Source organism: Chiloscyllium plagiosum, unplaced genomic scaffold (assembly GCF_037043375.1).
Source record: "Chiloscyllium plagiosum isolate Xiang-an unplaced genomic scaffold, Cpla_swu_hap1 HiC_scaffold_15, whole genome shotgun sequence".
NCBI lineage: Eukaryota > Metazoa > Chordata > Chondrichthyes > Orectolobiformes > Hemiscylliidae > Chiloscyllium > Chiloscyllium plagiosum.
The window spans coordinates 65,561,496-65,578,031 of record NW_028270153.1 but is presented as its reverse complement, the minus strand read 5'-3'; the positions used below and the strand labels follow the sequence as shown (position 1 = coordinate 65,578,031).

The 16,536-nt window shown below is 49.1% G+C and overlaps 1 protein-coding gene across 1 annotated transcript; it reads right to left on the bottom strand.

Moving 5' to 3' along the window:
- Positions 1 to 8,537: 8,537 nt before the first annotated feature.
- On the bottom strand, positions 8,538 to 15,450 carry LOC122559942 (uncharacterized). Its single transcript, XM_043710051.2, has 3 exons — positions 14,577 to 15,450; positions 11,590 to 11,870; positions 8,538 to 11,463 (listed from the first exon to the last, which is right to left on the bottom strand). Exons 1-3 carry the CDS (start codon positions 15,448 to 15,450, stop codon positions 9,079 to 9,081), a joined length of 3,540 nt encoding a protein of 1,179 aa, XP_043565986.2. The 3' UTR covers positions 8,538 to 9,078.
- Between the last annotated feature and the right edge of the window lie 1,086 nt (positions 15,451 to 16,536).

The following is a 16,536-nucleotide window of genomic DNA, read 5'->3' as shown; positions in this document are numbered from 1 at the left end:
GTTCAGGTCCTTCATCCAAACAATTTATATAAATTGTAAAGAGTTGTGGCCCTAGCACCGACTCCTGTGGGACACCACTTGTGACAGCCTGTCAGCTTAAAAAAGACCTACTTAGAGTCATAGAGATGTACAGCATGGAAACAGACCCTCCGGTCCAACCCGTCCATGCTGACCAGATATCCCAACCCAATCTCATCCCACCTGCCAGCATCCGGCACATAACCCTCTAATCCCTTCCTATTCATATACCCATCCAAATGCCTCTTAAATGTTGCAATTGTACCAGCCTCCACCACTTCCTCTGGCAGCTCATTCCATATACGTACCACCCTCTGCGTGAAAAAGTTGCCCCTTAGGTCTCTTTTATATTTTTCCCCTCTCACCTTAAACCTATGCCCTCTAGTGCTGGACTCCCCAACCCCAGGGAAAAGACTTTGTCTATTTATCCTATCCATGCCCCTCATAATTTTGTAAACCTCTATAAGGTCACCCCTCAGCCTCTGACGCTCCAGGGAAAACAGCCCCAGCCTGTTCAGCCTCTCCCTGTAGCTCAGATCCTCCAACCCTGGCAACATCCTTGTAAATCTTTTCTGAACCCATTCAAGTTTCACAACATCTTTCTTAAAGGAAGGAGACCCGAATTGCACGCAATATTCCAACAGTGGCCTAACCAATCTTTTGTACAGCCACAACATGACCTCCCAACTCCTGTACTCAATACTAAGTCCTGCTAAGATTTGCTTTCCCAAAATGCAGCACCTCACATTTATCTGAATTAAACTCCATCTGCCACTTCTCAGCCCATTGGCCCATCTGGTCCAGATCCTGTTGTAATCTGAGGTAACCCTCTTCGCTGTCCACTACACCTCCAATTTTGGTGTCATCTACAAACTTACTAACTGTACCTCTTATGCTCGCATCCAAATCATTTACGTAAATGACAATAAGTAGAGGACCCAGCACCGATCCTTGTGGCACTCCACTGGTCACAGGCCTCCAGTCTGAAAAACAACCCTCCACCACCACCCTCTGTCTTCTACCTTTGAGCCAGTTCTGTATCCAAATGGCTAGTTCTCCCTGTATTCCATGAGATCTAACCTTGCCAATCAGTCTCCCATGGGGAACCTTGTCGAATGCCTTACTGAAGTCCATATAGATCACGTCCACTACTCTGCCCTCATCAATCCTCTTTGTTACTTCTTCAAAAAACTCAATCAAGTTTGTGAGATATGATTTCCCACGCACAAAGCCATGTTGACTATCACGGATCAGTCCTTGCCTTTCCAAATACATGTACACCCTGTCCCTCAGGATTCCCTCCAACAACTTGCCTACCACCGAGGTCAGGCTCACCGGTCTTGTCTTTACCACCCTTCTTAAACAGTGGCACCACGTTTGCCAACCTCCAGTCTTCCGGCACCTCACCTGTGACTATCGATGATACAAATATCTCAGCAAGAGGCCCAGCAATCACTTCTTCTCTGCTTCCTGATAGCCAATCTTCTGTCCAAGCCAAAATGTAACCCCTACACCATGAGATTTTAATTTAAGCAATAGCCTCTGATAGCCTATCAATGAAGTCTGGAAATCTAAATACAGTATATTCAGTATTTTATCAACAGCATAAGTTACTTCTTCAAAGAGTTCTAAAATATTAATTAATCATGATTTCCCTTTGACAAAACCATGTTGGCTCTGTCTGATTACCTTGAATGTATCTAAGAGCCTTGTTATAAAATCTTTAATAATGACTTGTAACATTTTCCTATATTTCCATAACATTATCCTTGCTTTTCTATTTGTCTCTGCAATGTCAGATTTTCTTTTTAGATTAGATTCCCTACAGTGTGGAAACAGGCCATTTGGCTCAACTAGTCCACACCGATCCTTCAAAGAGTAACCCACCCAGACTAATTTCCCTCTGGCTAATGCGCCTAGCACTATGGAGCAATTTAGCACGGCCAATCCACTCTGACCTGCACATCTTTGGACTGTGGGAGGAAACCGGAGCACCCGGAGGAAACCCACGCAGATACGGGAAGAATGTGCAAACTCCACACAGACAGTCACCCGAGGCTGGAATCGACCCTGGGTCCCTGGTGCTGTGAGGCAGCAGTGCTAACCATTGAGCCACCGTGCCATCCTAAAGATTTGGTTCCATCATTCAACTGAACATGGGTCATAAATAGTTGAAGTCCCAGCATTGATCCCTGTGATGTTCCACCTGGTCAGTTTTTGGATTTCAAAATGTAACAAACGCTCCTAACTCCCTGTTTCCTGTTACTTAGCGAGTCCTTTATCTATGCTTATGTATCATTCATAATACCTTAGGTTCTGTAATAATTTTTATGCCCTTTGGAAACTCGATTACTCTACTCTGGTTGTCCTTTCTCCCCTTGCCTGTTACATCTTCAAAGAATTAATACATTTGTCAAACTCAATTTCCCAATCACAAAACCATATTGATTCTGCCTGATTGCATTATGGTTTCTGAAGTTCCTGCTATTGCCTCATACCATGCCCGAGGAAGGAGCTGAGCTCCGAAAGCTTGACATTTCAAATAAACCTGTTGGACTATAACTTGATGTTGTTTGATATTTGATCTTGTCCAACTCTGGCATCTCCACATCATTTCCTCTTTAATAACTGATTCTAGCATTTTGTGAATAAGATGTTAGCCTAAGTGGCATGCAGTTTCCTAATTCTGTCTTTCTCCTTTCTTGAGTAGAGGTGTTATATTTGTGATTCTTCAATCATCTGGGATCTTTTCAGGGCCTGGGCATTTTGGGAGATGACAACCAATGCATCCATTATCTCTACAGCCACTTGTTGGAAGACACCAGGATACAGGCTGGCAGCTGCTTGTCCTTGTCAGTTTTTAGTCCCATCGGTCTTTGCAGTTTGTCATTCTGACCATTACTAGAGAGGAAAAAATAAGGGTGCTCTACTAAAATGCACAGCATTCATAACAAGGTAGATGATTTAAAGGAACAAATAGAGGTAAATGGGCATGATCAAATTGTCATTTTGGAAACTTGGCCACAGCGTGATCAAATCTGGAAACTGAATATTAAAGGATATTTAACATTTGGGAAGGACAGACAAAAAAACAGAGAAGAGGCGATGTGCTGATGATACAGGATGGAGTCAGTATATTAGTAAGGGAGGATCTCATCAGAAAAGCTAGATGTGGAATCTGGGTAAAGCCAAGATATAGCAAGGAGCAGCAAACATTGGTCAGAATTGTTCAAAGGAGAAAGTGAGGTCTGCAGATGCTGGAGATCAGAGCTGGAAATGTGTTGCTGGAAAAGCGCAGCAGGTCAGGCAGCATCCAGGGAACAGGAGAATCGACGTTTCGGGCAAAAGCCCTTCTTCAGGAGTGATCATAACCTGATTCCTGAAGAAGGGCTTATGCCCGAAACGTCGATTCTCCTGTTCCCTGGATGCTGCCTGACCTGCTGCGCTTTTCCAGCAACACATTTCCAGAATTGTTCAAAGGCTACCAAACAGTTGTGTTAATGTGGTGCAAGGTATAAATCAAGAAAGTAGAGGTACATGTAGCAACGGTAATGCAGTAATTGTTGGGGACTAAACTGCGCATAGATTGGATAAACTTCATGAGTACTGATGCTGTGAAAGATGAATTTCTGGAGTATGTTAGAGGAAGTTTCCTCGAACAGTATGTTGGAGAACTAACTAGGGAACAGGCTATTTTAGATCTAGCATTACATAATGAAAAAGATTAAATTAATAATCTTGTTATAAAATAACTTTTACTGATGAGTGATCATAACCTGGTAGAGTGATATCTTGTGTTTGTAAGTGAGGTACATTAATCTGAACCTAAGGTGTTAACTTTGAATGCAGAAAATTATAACAATATGAGGAGTAAATTGATGAGGTGAATTGGGAAAATACTTTAAGAAGTATGATGGCTGTACATAGGCAATGTATTGCCTCTAAAGAATTATTACATAGTTTACAACAACTACACAATGTTCCAGTTAGAACCCTTAGAAATAAATCAATTGTAGCTAACAAAGGAAATTAAGGATTGTATATGATTTTAAAAAGTCTACAAATTTGTCAGAAATAATAATAATAAACCTGATGATTGGGAGAATTTTAGAATGCAACAAAGGAGGACCAAGGAACTGATTAAAAAAAGGGAGACTAGAATGTGAATGTAAACCTCTCCACCCTGCAGGCTCCCTGCCTCTATTCCTGATGAAGGGCTTTTGCCCGAAACGTCGATTCTCCTGCTCTCGGATGCTGCCTGACCTGCTGTGCTTTTCCAGCACTACTTTGATCTAAACTGTGAATGTAAACCGGCCAACAACATTTAAATGGACAGTACTATTTCCTTTGGTACGTAAAAAGGAAGTATTTAGCTTAGTCAAATGTAGGTCTACTGCAAGTAGAGCCAGGAGAGTTTATAATGGGCAATAGGGAAATGTTTTTTATTCACGTGTGGGAGTATTAGCTGGCCAGCAGTTTTATTGCCCGTCCCTAGTTGCCCTTGAGAAGGTGGTGATGAGCTGCTTTCTTGAAGCCCTGCAGTCCATCTGCTGTAGATTGACCCACAATGCCCTGAGGCAGAGAAACTAAATGACTACTTTGTATCTGTCTCCAACGAGAAACACAGAGTACAACCTCCAGAATTCGAAGTCCCGGGAGCTAGGAAGAAAGGAATTGAAGGAAATTAGTATCAGTAACAAGGTTATATTGAAGAATACAATGGCACTCAGGATTGCTAAGTCCCTGGGACTTAATATTTTAAGCCAACAATGTTGAAAGAGGAAGTTATAGAGATAGCAGCTGCATTAACAACCATCTTCCAAAATTCTACAGATTCTGAAATTGTTTCTGCAGTTTGAATGCAACAAGTGTTGGTACTGGGAAGGGGGAAAAGGGGAGAACTACAGACCTGTTAGCTGAGTATCAGGGGAGGGAAAATGCTAGACTCTATTATAAAGGATGGGATAAATAGATGCTTAAATAACAATAATCTGATTGGACACATTCAACATGGATTTGTGAATGGATAATTGTATTTGATGAGATTGTTGCAAGTTTTCTTTGAGGATGTTATTAACAAAGTTGATAAAGGCTGGTTAATTGGCTCTAAGCTTTGTTTCCAGGTCAAGGGTGCAGACTCGTCAGAAATAAGTGCTGCATTTGTAAATTTTGGTCTGGGAGGATGTGCTGCACTGGGAGGTTGGCCAGGTGACTGAGGAGGAGCCTAAGAATTCACTTAGTTTTCAAGGTTAGTTGGGTGGAAAAGCTGACTGAGGGCTCCAGCACTCTTTTACGTTCAAAAATAAAGGTTTAAACAGAAAACATGCCTCCTCTTCTCACCCTTTTGTCCCGTGTACCTCACCCCCAAACCTTTAATTGCCTCCAATGCCAATCTACACATCACCCAAGGCTCCACTGAGCCCTGACTCCCAAATCCTCCAACCAACGGTTATCCAGGGTGAGCGTTAACCAGGAGGCAAGCTGACAGAAAGTAAAGTTGCCAGCCTCTGGATGATGCCGTTGTTGAAAAAACACACATTAATTGATATAAAAACTCACAATACATCGAAATTGCTTCAACTAATTCTTAATGACAACCAATATTTCGCTCAAGTAATTAACACTGCATATCCACAGCCTCCACCATTGTGAAAGTACTGATTGGGAAATCAGTCATCAGCACAAATCCTCCAATGGTTTTGTGTATCCAGACACTTCTAAATGGCCATCAGTGTGTTATTTTTAATCCATTTTTTTGCTCAGTTTCTTGACAAGTTTGCAAGACCCAAAATGTTTATGTTCTTTTAATGCAAAATGCATGCATTTTCAAAACCACAAAAGGTATTTTACCTCCCCGAAAGGGAAAAACTATAAAACATCCCTCCAGACAGCCCACACCCTTCCCAGGTAATCCCATGAACCCTAATGGCCCATCTATCCCATGGCCCCTCAAAACCCTAATGCCAACTTCATACGTTCTTCCACCCATCATCCTTTCCTCCTTCACCTACCACGTCTACTCATGTAATATCTTAAATGGGTGAAACTTCAGCATCACTCCAGAAACAGTACCTTCCAGGACAAAGTAATGTGCTTGACTGGCACATTATCTAGTAGTTTCAACATTCACTTCCTCACTACCAACACACATTGCAACAATTCACCAAGGTGCCTTAAATGTCATCTTCCACATCTGTGATCTCTAACACCTAGAAGGATTGGGAAACAGATTAATGGGAAGTTCCCCTCCAAGCAATACACTATCCTAACCTGGAACTCTATTGCTATTCTTTCACTGTTGCTGGAAAATCCTGGAACTCCCTGCCTAGAGGCACTGTGGATGTACGTGCAGCCAAGGATTGCAGCAATTCAAAAAGACAGCTCACCACCAGCTTCTCAGGGGTAATTACGGATGGGTAATAAATGCTGGCAGTGAGGTCCATGCCCCATGATTGAAAAAAAATGTACAAGTACCCACGCACATAGTAAGGAATATAGTTCTAGTACTTACATTTTTATAATTGCAGACTGCACTCCATTGGTAAAAGCACTATTATTCACAAATCACATTTGAGATTTCTTGACACTTAGAGTCATAGAGATATACAGCATAAAAGAAAGTCTTTTTGCCCATCACATCCAAGCTGTCCAAAGTAAGCACCTGTTCTAATCCCATTTTCCAGCAGGCAACCCGTATCCGTGTGTGCCTTGACATAGCAAGTACACATCTAAATGCTTTGTAGATGTAGTGAGGGTTTCTTACAGGTTTCCAGATTCCTACCATCCTCTGGGTGAAAAGGTATTTATCCTTTAATCCTCCTGCACTTTAACCTTAACTCTAAGCCCCCAGTCACTGATCCCTCCATCAGGGGGAGAGGTTTCTTCCTGACCATCCCATTTATGCCCCTTATAATTTTGTAAACTTCTATCAGGTCTTCGTTCTTCCTTTGATATTCAAGTGGAAACAAGCCAAATTTGTCCAATCTCTTGTAGCGCATACCCTCCATACCAGACAACATCCTAGTAAACTTACTACTGTACTCTCTCCAAAACCTCCACAACCTTCTGGTAGTGTAGCAATCGGACCTGAATATTCCAAATGTGCCCTAACTAAAGTTATCAAAGCTGCAACATGACTTGCCTATTTTTATACTCTATGGCCCGACCAATGAAGGCAAGCATGCCATATTCCTTCTGGACCACATCATCACGACAGTTGCCACTTCCAAGGATCTATGGACCAGCACACTTTGATTCCTTTGTACGTTAACGCTTCTAAGTCACATGACTGACCATCTTCCTTTCCTTTGATGTATCTCCGCTCAAACTGACTAATCCTTGATCTTCCAAGCCAAGATTATTTATTACTAATTTACTGAGAGCATCCTGTATTACCAGAGCTAAACCATATCCTTCTCTTCCTGAAATGTCAAAAATCCTTGAATATTCCTGTTCCAGCCATGCCCACCTTTACAAAATGTCTCTGAAAATGCTATTATAGTCATAAATTGGCACAGCTCAAGTATTGCCGAAAAAGACATATTTTATAGAATCTTTTCATCTTTCACTCAAGAGGATAATTTACAAGAATACCAATTCAAGGGGGAAAACCAACATTTATAGCGTATGAGAGGAGAGCACTGAATGGCACGGTGCCTCAGTGGTTAGCATTGCTACCTCAGAGTGGTTCAATTTTAGCCCAGCCTCGGGCAGCTGTATGGAGTTTGCATGTTCTCCCTGTGTCTGTATGGGTTCCCTCTGGTAATTTCTTTTTTACCCATAGTCCAAAAATGTGTAGGTTAGGTGGATTGGCGATGCTAAATTACAATCGGTGGATTAGCCATGGGAAATGCAGGCATAGTGCAAGGGTGGGATGCTCTTCTGAGAATCAGTGTGGACTTGTAGGGCTGAATGGCCTGTTTCCACACTGTGGGGATTCTGTGAAAGATTGGTAAGTGGACTCTGATTGGTAGAGGTGTTGCCATGGAGAATGTGCCAATCGATGATTAATAGCCAGGCTTTGTTTAAATTTTAAACCAGGCAGAATTATTCTGATTAGTCAGGCATTGCCTGAGAAACTAACTAGCAGAATGGAACTGTCCAATAAGAGACAGGTGAGAAAATTCTTATATGCAGTTTCAGATTCGAATGTAGCAGACATATCATTGACATACCAGAAAGATACAAGGGGTAGCAGGTTAGGTGTAGGTCCAACAAAAGCACATTTCTTATGAAATCTGACAAAGATGTTTATGAGAGTTGTGTTTAGTGGCAATGCAATGGCAACACCATCTATTTAGGCAAACTTGGTGTCATAACTGAACTCAACTGTCCTGGAAGATGAAATTGTGTGATAGGGACGTGGAGAGTTCCTCACCTGATATTACAGTGAAATTTGGTGTCAATGGTACTTAAAAAAAGACATTTGCAAATCGTTCCAGACAAGGAACCTGAAACCCTGTCTCATGATTTTTGTAATGTAATAATTGTTGCAATAGTCATTAATATCAATGAACAGTTTAATAATCAATTCGAGATCAGAATGTGCTCCAGTTCAGAGCTTGTTTTAAGAAATTGTCCATTCACAAATTCTGGACAAATTCTCTTGACAGGAAAGCTTCTAACATTCTTGTCCAGATCAAGGAGCACAACAGAACCATCCATGGATGCCAGTAATGAGATCACTAAGCGAGACTATAACCAAACATTACGGATGATTAATTAGGTCAATGATACCATCAGTTCCCCGAATGTAGCCACACTTCCTGCAGGAACTGACACATACCCATGCAGCCCCAGGATCTTGGCTACTTCCAGCTGCAGCCCTTCCTTGTTTCTGAGCTGATCCAGTTGTTCTTGAACCCTTTCAATTAATTCTCCAGGCGGGCCTTTCTATTCCAAAGTGAATTCTGCCCATGGGGGGAACCTCAGTTTCTGACTGTCACGCACACTGTGCCCAGCTTTGTGATGATATCGCTGCAGTTTGGAGGTTTCAGTCCAGTCTGGTGGGCCTTTACTGATCTGTAATCCAACTTGACTCGCCTCTAGTTTGTAGAAGTGTTAGTCAGAATTGACCAAACTATTGCTGCTGTTGTTGTTGGGGATTATGACCTGAAATGGCTGATATGTCAATGTGTAATTGTTGCTATCATTGTTGTCCCAGAATTCTACTCCATTGGCTGTGTACTTGATTGCAAACTGAACAGAGGAGCCTGGCTTCAAAATATGAAATGATAGGTTCAGTATGAAGGCAAAGCGGTCTTTTTTATCTTCAATGCTGTTTTCAAAGAAAGCTGGTACATCAGTGAAAAGGTTCCAGTCAGTGCAGGTGTAACGCACTGTGACCTCCTTATGGTATGCCAGGTTTAGGACCAAGATGGTGCCACTGATCACCAAGTCTGACTCCATCACTGTCTCCAGGCACACCTTCTGCCTGCTCACTCGTTCATCAAAATTGACATCGTCCTTGGGATTGGTGAATTCCTTTTTAAAGCTCTGTACCCAGGCGAGCTGTGCAGTGGGAGGTGTGGAATGGAGATTAGCTAAAACGTACTCAGGCACAGTTGGCTCCACTGTCGCGTCAAAGCTGTGAATTTCAGTCAACTGTAATCCCACCGAGTCAGCAAAGTGCACTTGAACATGTCCATTTTTCCTCTCCGCTTTCTTTTTCGGGGCGCCGGGGCAGGATTTTCCTTGTTTCCACACAGTTGCTCGTGACGGTGAGTCTTTTTTCCCTGGATCGAGGTGGGATCCATCTGGTGAACTGTGCTGACCATGCAGTGTGCTAAACCCATCCAACTGCACACTATCATACAAGCCTGAGATGTAGCTCAGGTTTCGAGTGAGTGTAATGAAGATCTGTCTCGCTAAGCCTGTGTTCTCGGCAAGTACAGGCTGTGCCCAGGGTTCCAGCCCCACATTCTGGCACTTGAGAGGCTGCCTGAGTTGCTTACTGCTCCAATTCCCAGCCAAAGGCAAATGGAGACACTGCTCTGACCTCTTGTCCCAGGGCAACAGCGATTGGAAATACTGTGCTGATCTCACATCCCGAAATACAGTCGGCCTGACGCACTGTTTTGATTTGGAGCCTCTGTACACAGCTGACCGAGTATCTAGCTTCACTTGGAAGGCTGTGCCAACAACCAGCTCTGACTGTTCTGGCTTCACGTTCAAATCCACAACACTGCCAATCCTTGCACTGGGCGTCAGATGCAAACTTTGCTGCTCTGTCTCCTCAGAGCCTCTCCCATTACTCAGGACAGGCAGCCCTGCCTCCTCAGACCCTTTACCGAGCCGATCTGTACCAAACTGCACCTGCGTTTCTAATCCTGACTTGGAGCTACAAAAGGATTGGGTGTCTTGCTGGAATCCAGCACCTTCTCCCAGTACAGACTGGGTGCCCTGCCCGATTCCAGCAGCCTCTCCCAGTACAGACTGGGTGCCCTGTCCGATTCCAGCAGCCTCTCCCATTACAGGCTGGGTGCCCTGCCCAATTCCAGCAGCCCCTCCCACTACAGACTGGGTGCCCTGCCCGATTCCAGCAGCCCCTCCCAGTACACACTGGGAGCCCTGTCCGATTCCAGCAGCCCCTCCCAGTACAGACTGGGTGCCCTGCCCGATTCCAGCTGCCTCTCCCATTACAGACTGGGTGCCCTGCCCAAGTCCAGCAGCCCCTCCCAGTACAGACTGGGTGCCCTGCCTGATTCCAGCAGCCTCTCCCAGTACAGACTGGGTGCCCTGCCCGATTCCAGCAGCCCCTCCCAGTACAGACTGGGTGCCCTGCCCAATTCCAGCAGCCTCTCCCAGTACAGACTGGGTGCCCTGCCCGATTCCAGCAGCCCCTCCCAGTACAGACTGGGTGCCCTGCCCAATTCCAGCAGCCTCTCCCAGTACTGACTGGGTGCCCTGCCCAATTCCAGCTGCCACTCCCAGTACAGACTGGGTGCCCTGGCTCCAGTCAGACACAGTAATTGTTTTTTCAGATCGGAAATCACCAAGCTGCTGTTCATTTGGTACTGAATCAGACTCGAAGATTATTGGTGTGACATTTTGTTCACATTTTGATGGAGCAGTGAACACTGTCAGGCTACTCATGTCTGAACTCAGCACTTTACCCAGAGAAGACCGAGCACCTTCCTCTGACCCAGCACCCTTACCCAGGACAGGGTGGGTGCCCTGCTCTATCCCAGCACCCTTACCCAGGACAGGGTGGGTGCCCTGCTCTGACCCAGCACCCCTACCCAGGACAGGGTGGGTGCCCTGCTCTGACCCAGCACCCTTACCCAGGACAGGGTGGGTGCCCTGCTCTGACCCAGCAGCCCTACCCAGGACAGGGTGGGTGCCCTGCTCTGACCCAGCACCCTTACCAAGGACAGAGTGGGTGCCCTGCTCTGACCCAGCATCCTTACCCAGGACAGAGTGGGTGCCCTGTTCTATCCCAGCACCCTTACCCAGGACAGAGTGGGTGCCCTGTTCTAGCCTAGCAACCTTATCCAGGACAGAGTGGGTGCCCTGTTCTAGCCTAGCAACCTTATCCAGGACAGAGTGGGTGCCCTGTTCTAGCCTAGCAACCTTACCCAGGACAGAGTGGGTGCCCTGCTCTATCCCAGCACTCTTACCCAGGACAGACTGGGTGCCCTGCTCTGACCCAGCACCCTTACCCAGGACAGAGTGGGTGCCCTGCTCTGACCCAGCATCCTTACCCAGGACAGACTGGGTGCCCTGCTCTGACCCAGCACCCTTACCCAGGACAGAGTGGGTGCCCTGTTCCTGCCCAGCACCCTTACCCAGGACAGAGTGGGTGCCCTGTTCTAGCCTAGCAACCTTATCCAGGACAGAGTGGGTGCCCTGTTCTAGCCTAGCAACCTTATCCAGGACAGAGTGGGTGTCCTGCTCTATCCCAGCACCCTTACCCAGGACAGAGTGGGTGCCCTGCTCTATCCCAGCACTCTTACCCAGGACAGACTGGGTGCCCTGCTCTGACCCAGCACCCTTACCCAGGACAGAGTGGGTGCCCTGCTCTGACCCAGCACCCTTACCCAGGACAGAGTGGGTGCCCTGCTCTATCCCAGCACCCTTACCCAGGACATAGTGGGTGCCCTGCTCTATCCCAGCACCCTTACCCAGGACAGGGTGGGTGCCCTGCTCTATCCCAGCACCATTACCCAGGACAGAGTGGGTGCCCTGCTCTGACCCAGCACCTTTACCCAGGACAGAGTGGGTGCCCTGCTCTATCCCAGCACCCTTACCCAGGACAGAGTGGGTGCCCTGCTCTGACCCAGCACCCTTACCCAGGACAGAGTGGGTGCCCTGCTCTATCCCAGCACCCTTACCCAGGACAGAGTGGGTGCCCTGCTCTGACCCAGCACCCTTACCCAGGACAGAGTGGGTGCCCTGCTCTATCCCAGCACCCTTACCCAGGACAGAGTGGGTGGCCTGCTCTGACCCAGCACCCTTACCTAGGACAGAGTGGGTGCCCTGCTCTGACCCAGCACCCTTACCCAGGACAGAGTGGGTGCCCTGCTCTATCCCAGCACCCTTACCCAGGACAGAGTGGATGCCCTGCTCTGACCCAGCACCCTTACCCAGGACAGAGTGGGTGCCCTGCTCTATCCCAGCACCCTTACCCAGGACAGAGTGGGTGTCCTGCTCTGACCCAGCACCCTTACCCAAGACAGAGTGGGTGCCCTGCTCTGACCCAGCACCCTTACCCAGGACAGAGTGGGTGCCCTGCTCTATCCCAGCACCCTTACCCAGGACAGAGTGGGTGCCCTGCTCTGACCCAGCACCCTTACCCAGGATAGAGTGGGTGCCCTGGTCTGACCCAGCACCCTTACCCAGGACAGAGTGGGTGCCCTGTTCCTGCCCAGCACCCTTACCCAGGACAGGGTGGGTGCCCTGCTCTATCCCAGCACCCTTACCCAGGACAGAGTGGGTGTCCTGCTCTATCCCAGCACCCTTACCCAGGACAGGGTGGGTGCCCTGCTCTATCCCAGCACCCTTACCCAGGACAGGGTGGGTGCCCTGCTCTATCCCAGCACCCTTACCCAGGGCAGAGTGGGTGCCCTGTTCTATCCCAGCACCCTTACCCAGGACAGGGTGGGTGCCCTGCTCTATCCCAGCACCCTTACCCAGGACAAGGTGGGTGCCCTGCTCTATCCCAGCACCCTTACCCAGGACTGAGTGGGTGCCCTGCTCTAACCCAGCACCCTTACCCAGGACAGAGTGGGTGCCCTGCTCTGACCCAGCACCCTTACCCAGGACAGAGTGGGTGCCCTGCTCTATCCCAGCACCCTTACCCAGGACAGAGTGGGTGCCCTGCTCTATCCCAGCACCCTTACCCAGGACAGAGTGGGTGCCCTGCTCTATTCCAGCACCCTTACCCAGGACAGAGTGGGTGCCCTGCTTTATCCCAGCACCCTTACCCAGGACAGAGTGGGTGCCCTGTTCCTGCCCAGCACCCTTACCCAGGACAGGGTGGGTGCCCTGCTCTATCCCAGCACCCTTACCCAGGACAGAGTGGGTACCCTGCTCTGACCCAGCACCCTTACCCAGGACAGAGTGGGTGCCCTGTTCCTGCCCAGCACCCTTACCCAGGACAGAGTGGCTGCCCTGTTCCTGCCCAGCACCCTTACCCAGGACAGAGTTGGTGCCCTGCTCTGACCCAGCACCCTTACCCAGGACAGAGTGGGTGCCCTGCTCTATCCCAGCACCCTTACCCAGGACAGAGTGGGTGCCCTGCTCTGACCCAGCACCCTTACCCTGGACAGAGTGAGTGCCCTGCTCTATCCCAGCACCCTTACCCAGGACAGAGTGGGTGCCCTGCTCTATCCCAGCACCCTTAACCAGGACAGAGTGGGTGCCCTGCTCTATCCCAGCACCCTTACCCAGGACAGAGTGGGTGTCCTGCTCTATCCCAGCACCCTTACCCAGGACAGAGTGGGTGCCCTGCTCTATCCCAGCACCCTTACCCAGGACAGAGTGGGTGCCCTGCTCTGACCCAGCACCCTTACCCAGGACAGAGTGAGTGCCCTGCTCTATCCCAGCACCCTTACCCAGGACAGAGTGGGTGCCCTGCTCTATCCCAGCACCCTTACCCAGGACAGAGTGGGTGTCCTGCTCTATCCCAGCACCCTTACCCAGGACAGACTGGGTGCCCTGCTCTGACCCAGCACCCTTACCCAGGACAAGGTGGGTGCCCTGCTCTATCCCAACACCCTTACCCAGGACAGACTGGGTGCCCTGCTCTGACCCAGCACCCTTACCCAGGACAAGGTGGGTGCCCTGCTCTATCCCAGCACCCTTACCCAGGACAGGGTGGGTGCCCTGCTCTATCCCAGCACCCTTACCCAGGACAGGGTGGGTGCCCTGCTCTATCCCAGCACCCTTACCCAGGACAGAGTGAGTGCCCTGCTCTATCCCAGCACCCTTACCCAGGACAGAGTGGGTGTCCTGCTCTATCCCAGCACCCTTACCCAGGACAGACTTGGTGCCCTGCTCTGACCCAGCACCCTTACCCAGGACAAGGTGGGTGCCCTGCTCTATCCCAGCACCCTTACCCAGGACAGACTGGGTGCCCTGCTCTGACCCAGCACCCTTACCCAGGACAGGGTGGGTGCCCTGCTCTATCCCAGCACCCTTACCCAGGACAGAGTGGGTGCCCTGCTCTATCCCAGCACCCTTACCCAGGACAGAGTGGGTGCCCTGCTCTATCCCAGCACCCTTACCCAGGACAGATTGGGTGCCCTGTTCCTGCCCAGCACCCTTCCCCAGGACAGATTGGGTGCCCTGTTCCTGCCCAGCACCCTTCCCCAGGACAGAGTGGGTGCCCTGCTCTGACCCAGCACCCTTACCCAGGACAGAGTGGGTGCCCTGCTCTATCCCAGCACCCTTTCCCAGGACAGAGTGGGTGCCCTGCTCTATCCCAGCACCCTTACCCAGGACAGAGTGGGTGCCCTGCTCTATCCCAGCACCCTTACCCAGGACAGAGTGAGTGCCCTGCTCTATCCCAGCACCCTTACCCAGGACAGAGTGGGTGCCCTGCTCTGACCCAGCACCCTTACCCAGGACAGACTGGGTGCCCTGCTCTATCCCAGCACCCTTACCCAGGACAGACTGGGTGCCCTGCTCTATTCCAGCACCCTTTCCCAGGACAGAGTGGGTGCCCTGCTCTATCCCAGCACCCTTACCCAGGACAGAGTGGGTGCCCTGCTCTATCCCAGCACCCTTACCCAGGACAGAGTGGGTGCCCTGCTCTGACCGAGATTCTCCCGCTGCTGGCTGCAGTTTTATCCCTTTCTTCCAGCCCAGGACCTGCTGGATCTGGTCTTTGAAGCCTGTGCAGCGATTGGCAGGGGCAGCCCGAGCCTCTGGCACAGGCATTGGGCGCCCCTGGATGGTGTTGTCACCCAGACTCTGGGAAGCTGCTGCCATTCACGGTGTGGCCATGAGGTGGTGCTGGGGTTCCGCGGCAGAGCTGCTGCTGCCCCGGCTCTGACCACAGGTGGCGCTGGCGGCACCCCTCCGTCACCTCGTCCTTTGTGAAGCCAACCGTGGGACGTCAGCACTTCACTGTTAAAGGGATCAGCTCCTGCTGTTAAAGGCGTTAGAGCTGAGCCGACAGTTTCCTTCCAAGGAAACATAAGCAGGAGTGGGGCAGGGAGATAGTCCCCTTGATCTGGAGCTAGACTCAACTCCTCTGCTCCTGGTAGAATTAGTACCAGTCCATCCCATTGCATTGGCTCTGTTGCAAAAATTACAAGACATACCCTCCTATCCACCGAGATCTACTGAATTTAATTTGTTATAGAGTCATAGAGATGTACAGCACGGAAACAGACCCTTCAGTCCAACCCGTCCATGCCGACCAGATATCCCAACCCAATCTAGTCCCACCTGCCAGCACCCGGCCCATATCCCTCCAAACCCTTCCTATTCATATACCCATCCAAATGCCTCTTAAATGTTGTAATTGTACCAGCCTCCACCACTTCCTCTGGCAGCTCATTCCATACACGTACCACCCTCTGCATGAAAAAGTTGCCCCTTAGGTCTCTATTATATCCCCTCTCACCTCAAACCTATGCCCTCTAGTTCTGGACTCCCCGACCCCAGGGAAAAGACTTTGTCTATTTATCCCATCCGTGCCCCTCATGATATTGTAAACCTCTATAATGTCACCTCTAGGCCTCCCACGCTCCAGGGAAAACAGCCCCAGCCTGTTCAGCCTCTCCCTGTAGCTCAGATCCTCCAACCCTGGCAACATCCTTGTAAATCTTTTCTGAATCCTTTCAAGTTTCACAACATCTTTCCGATAGCAAGGAGACCAGAATTGTGCGCAATATTCCAACAGTGGCCTAACCAATGTCCTGTACAGCCACAACATGACCTCCCAACTCCTGTACTCAATACTCTGACCAATAAAGGAAAGCAAACCAAACATCTACCTGCGACTCCACTTTCAAGGAGCTATGAACCTGCACTCCAAGGTCTCTTTGTTCAGCAACACTCCCTAGGACC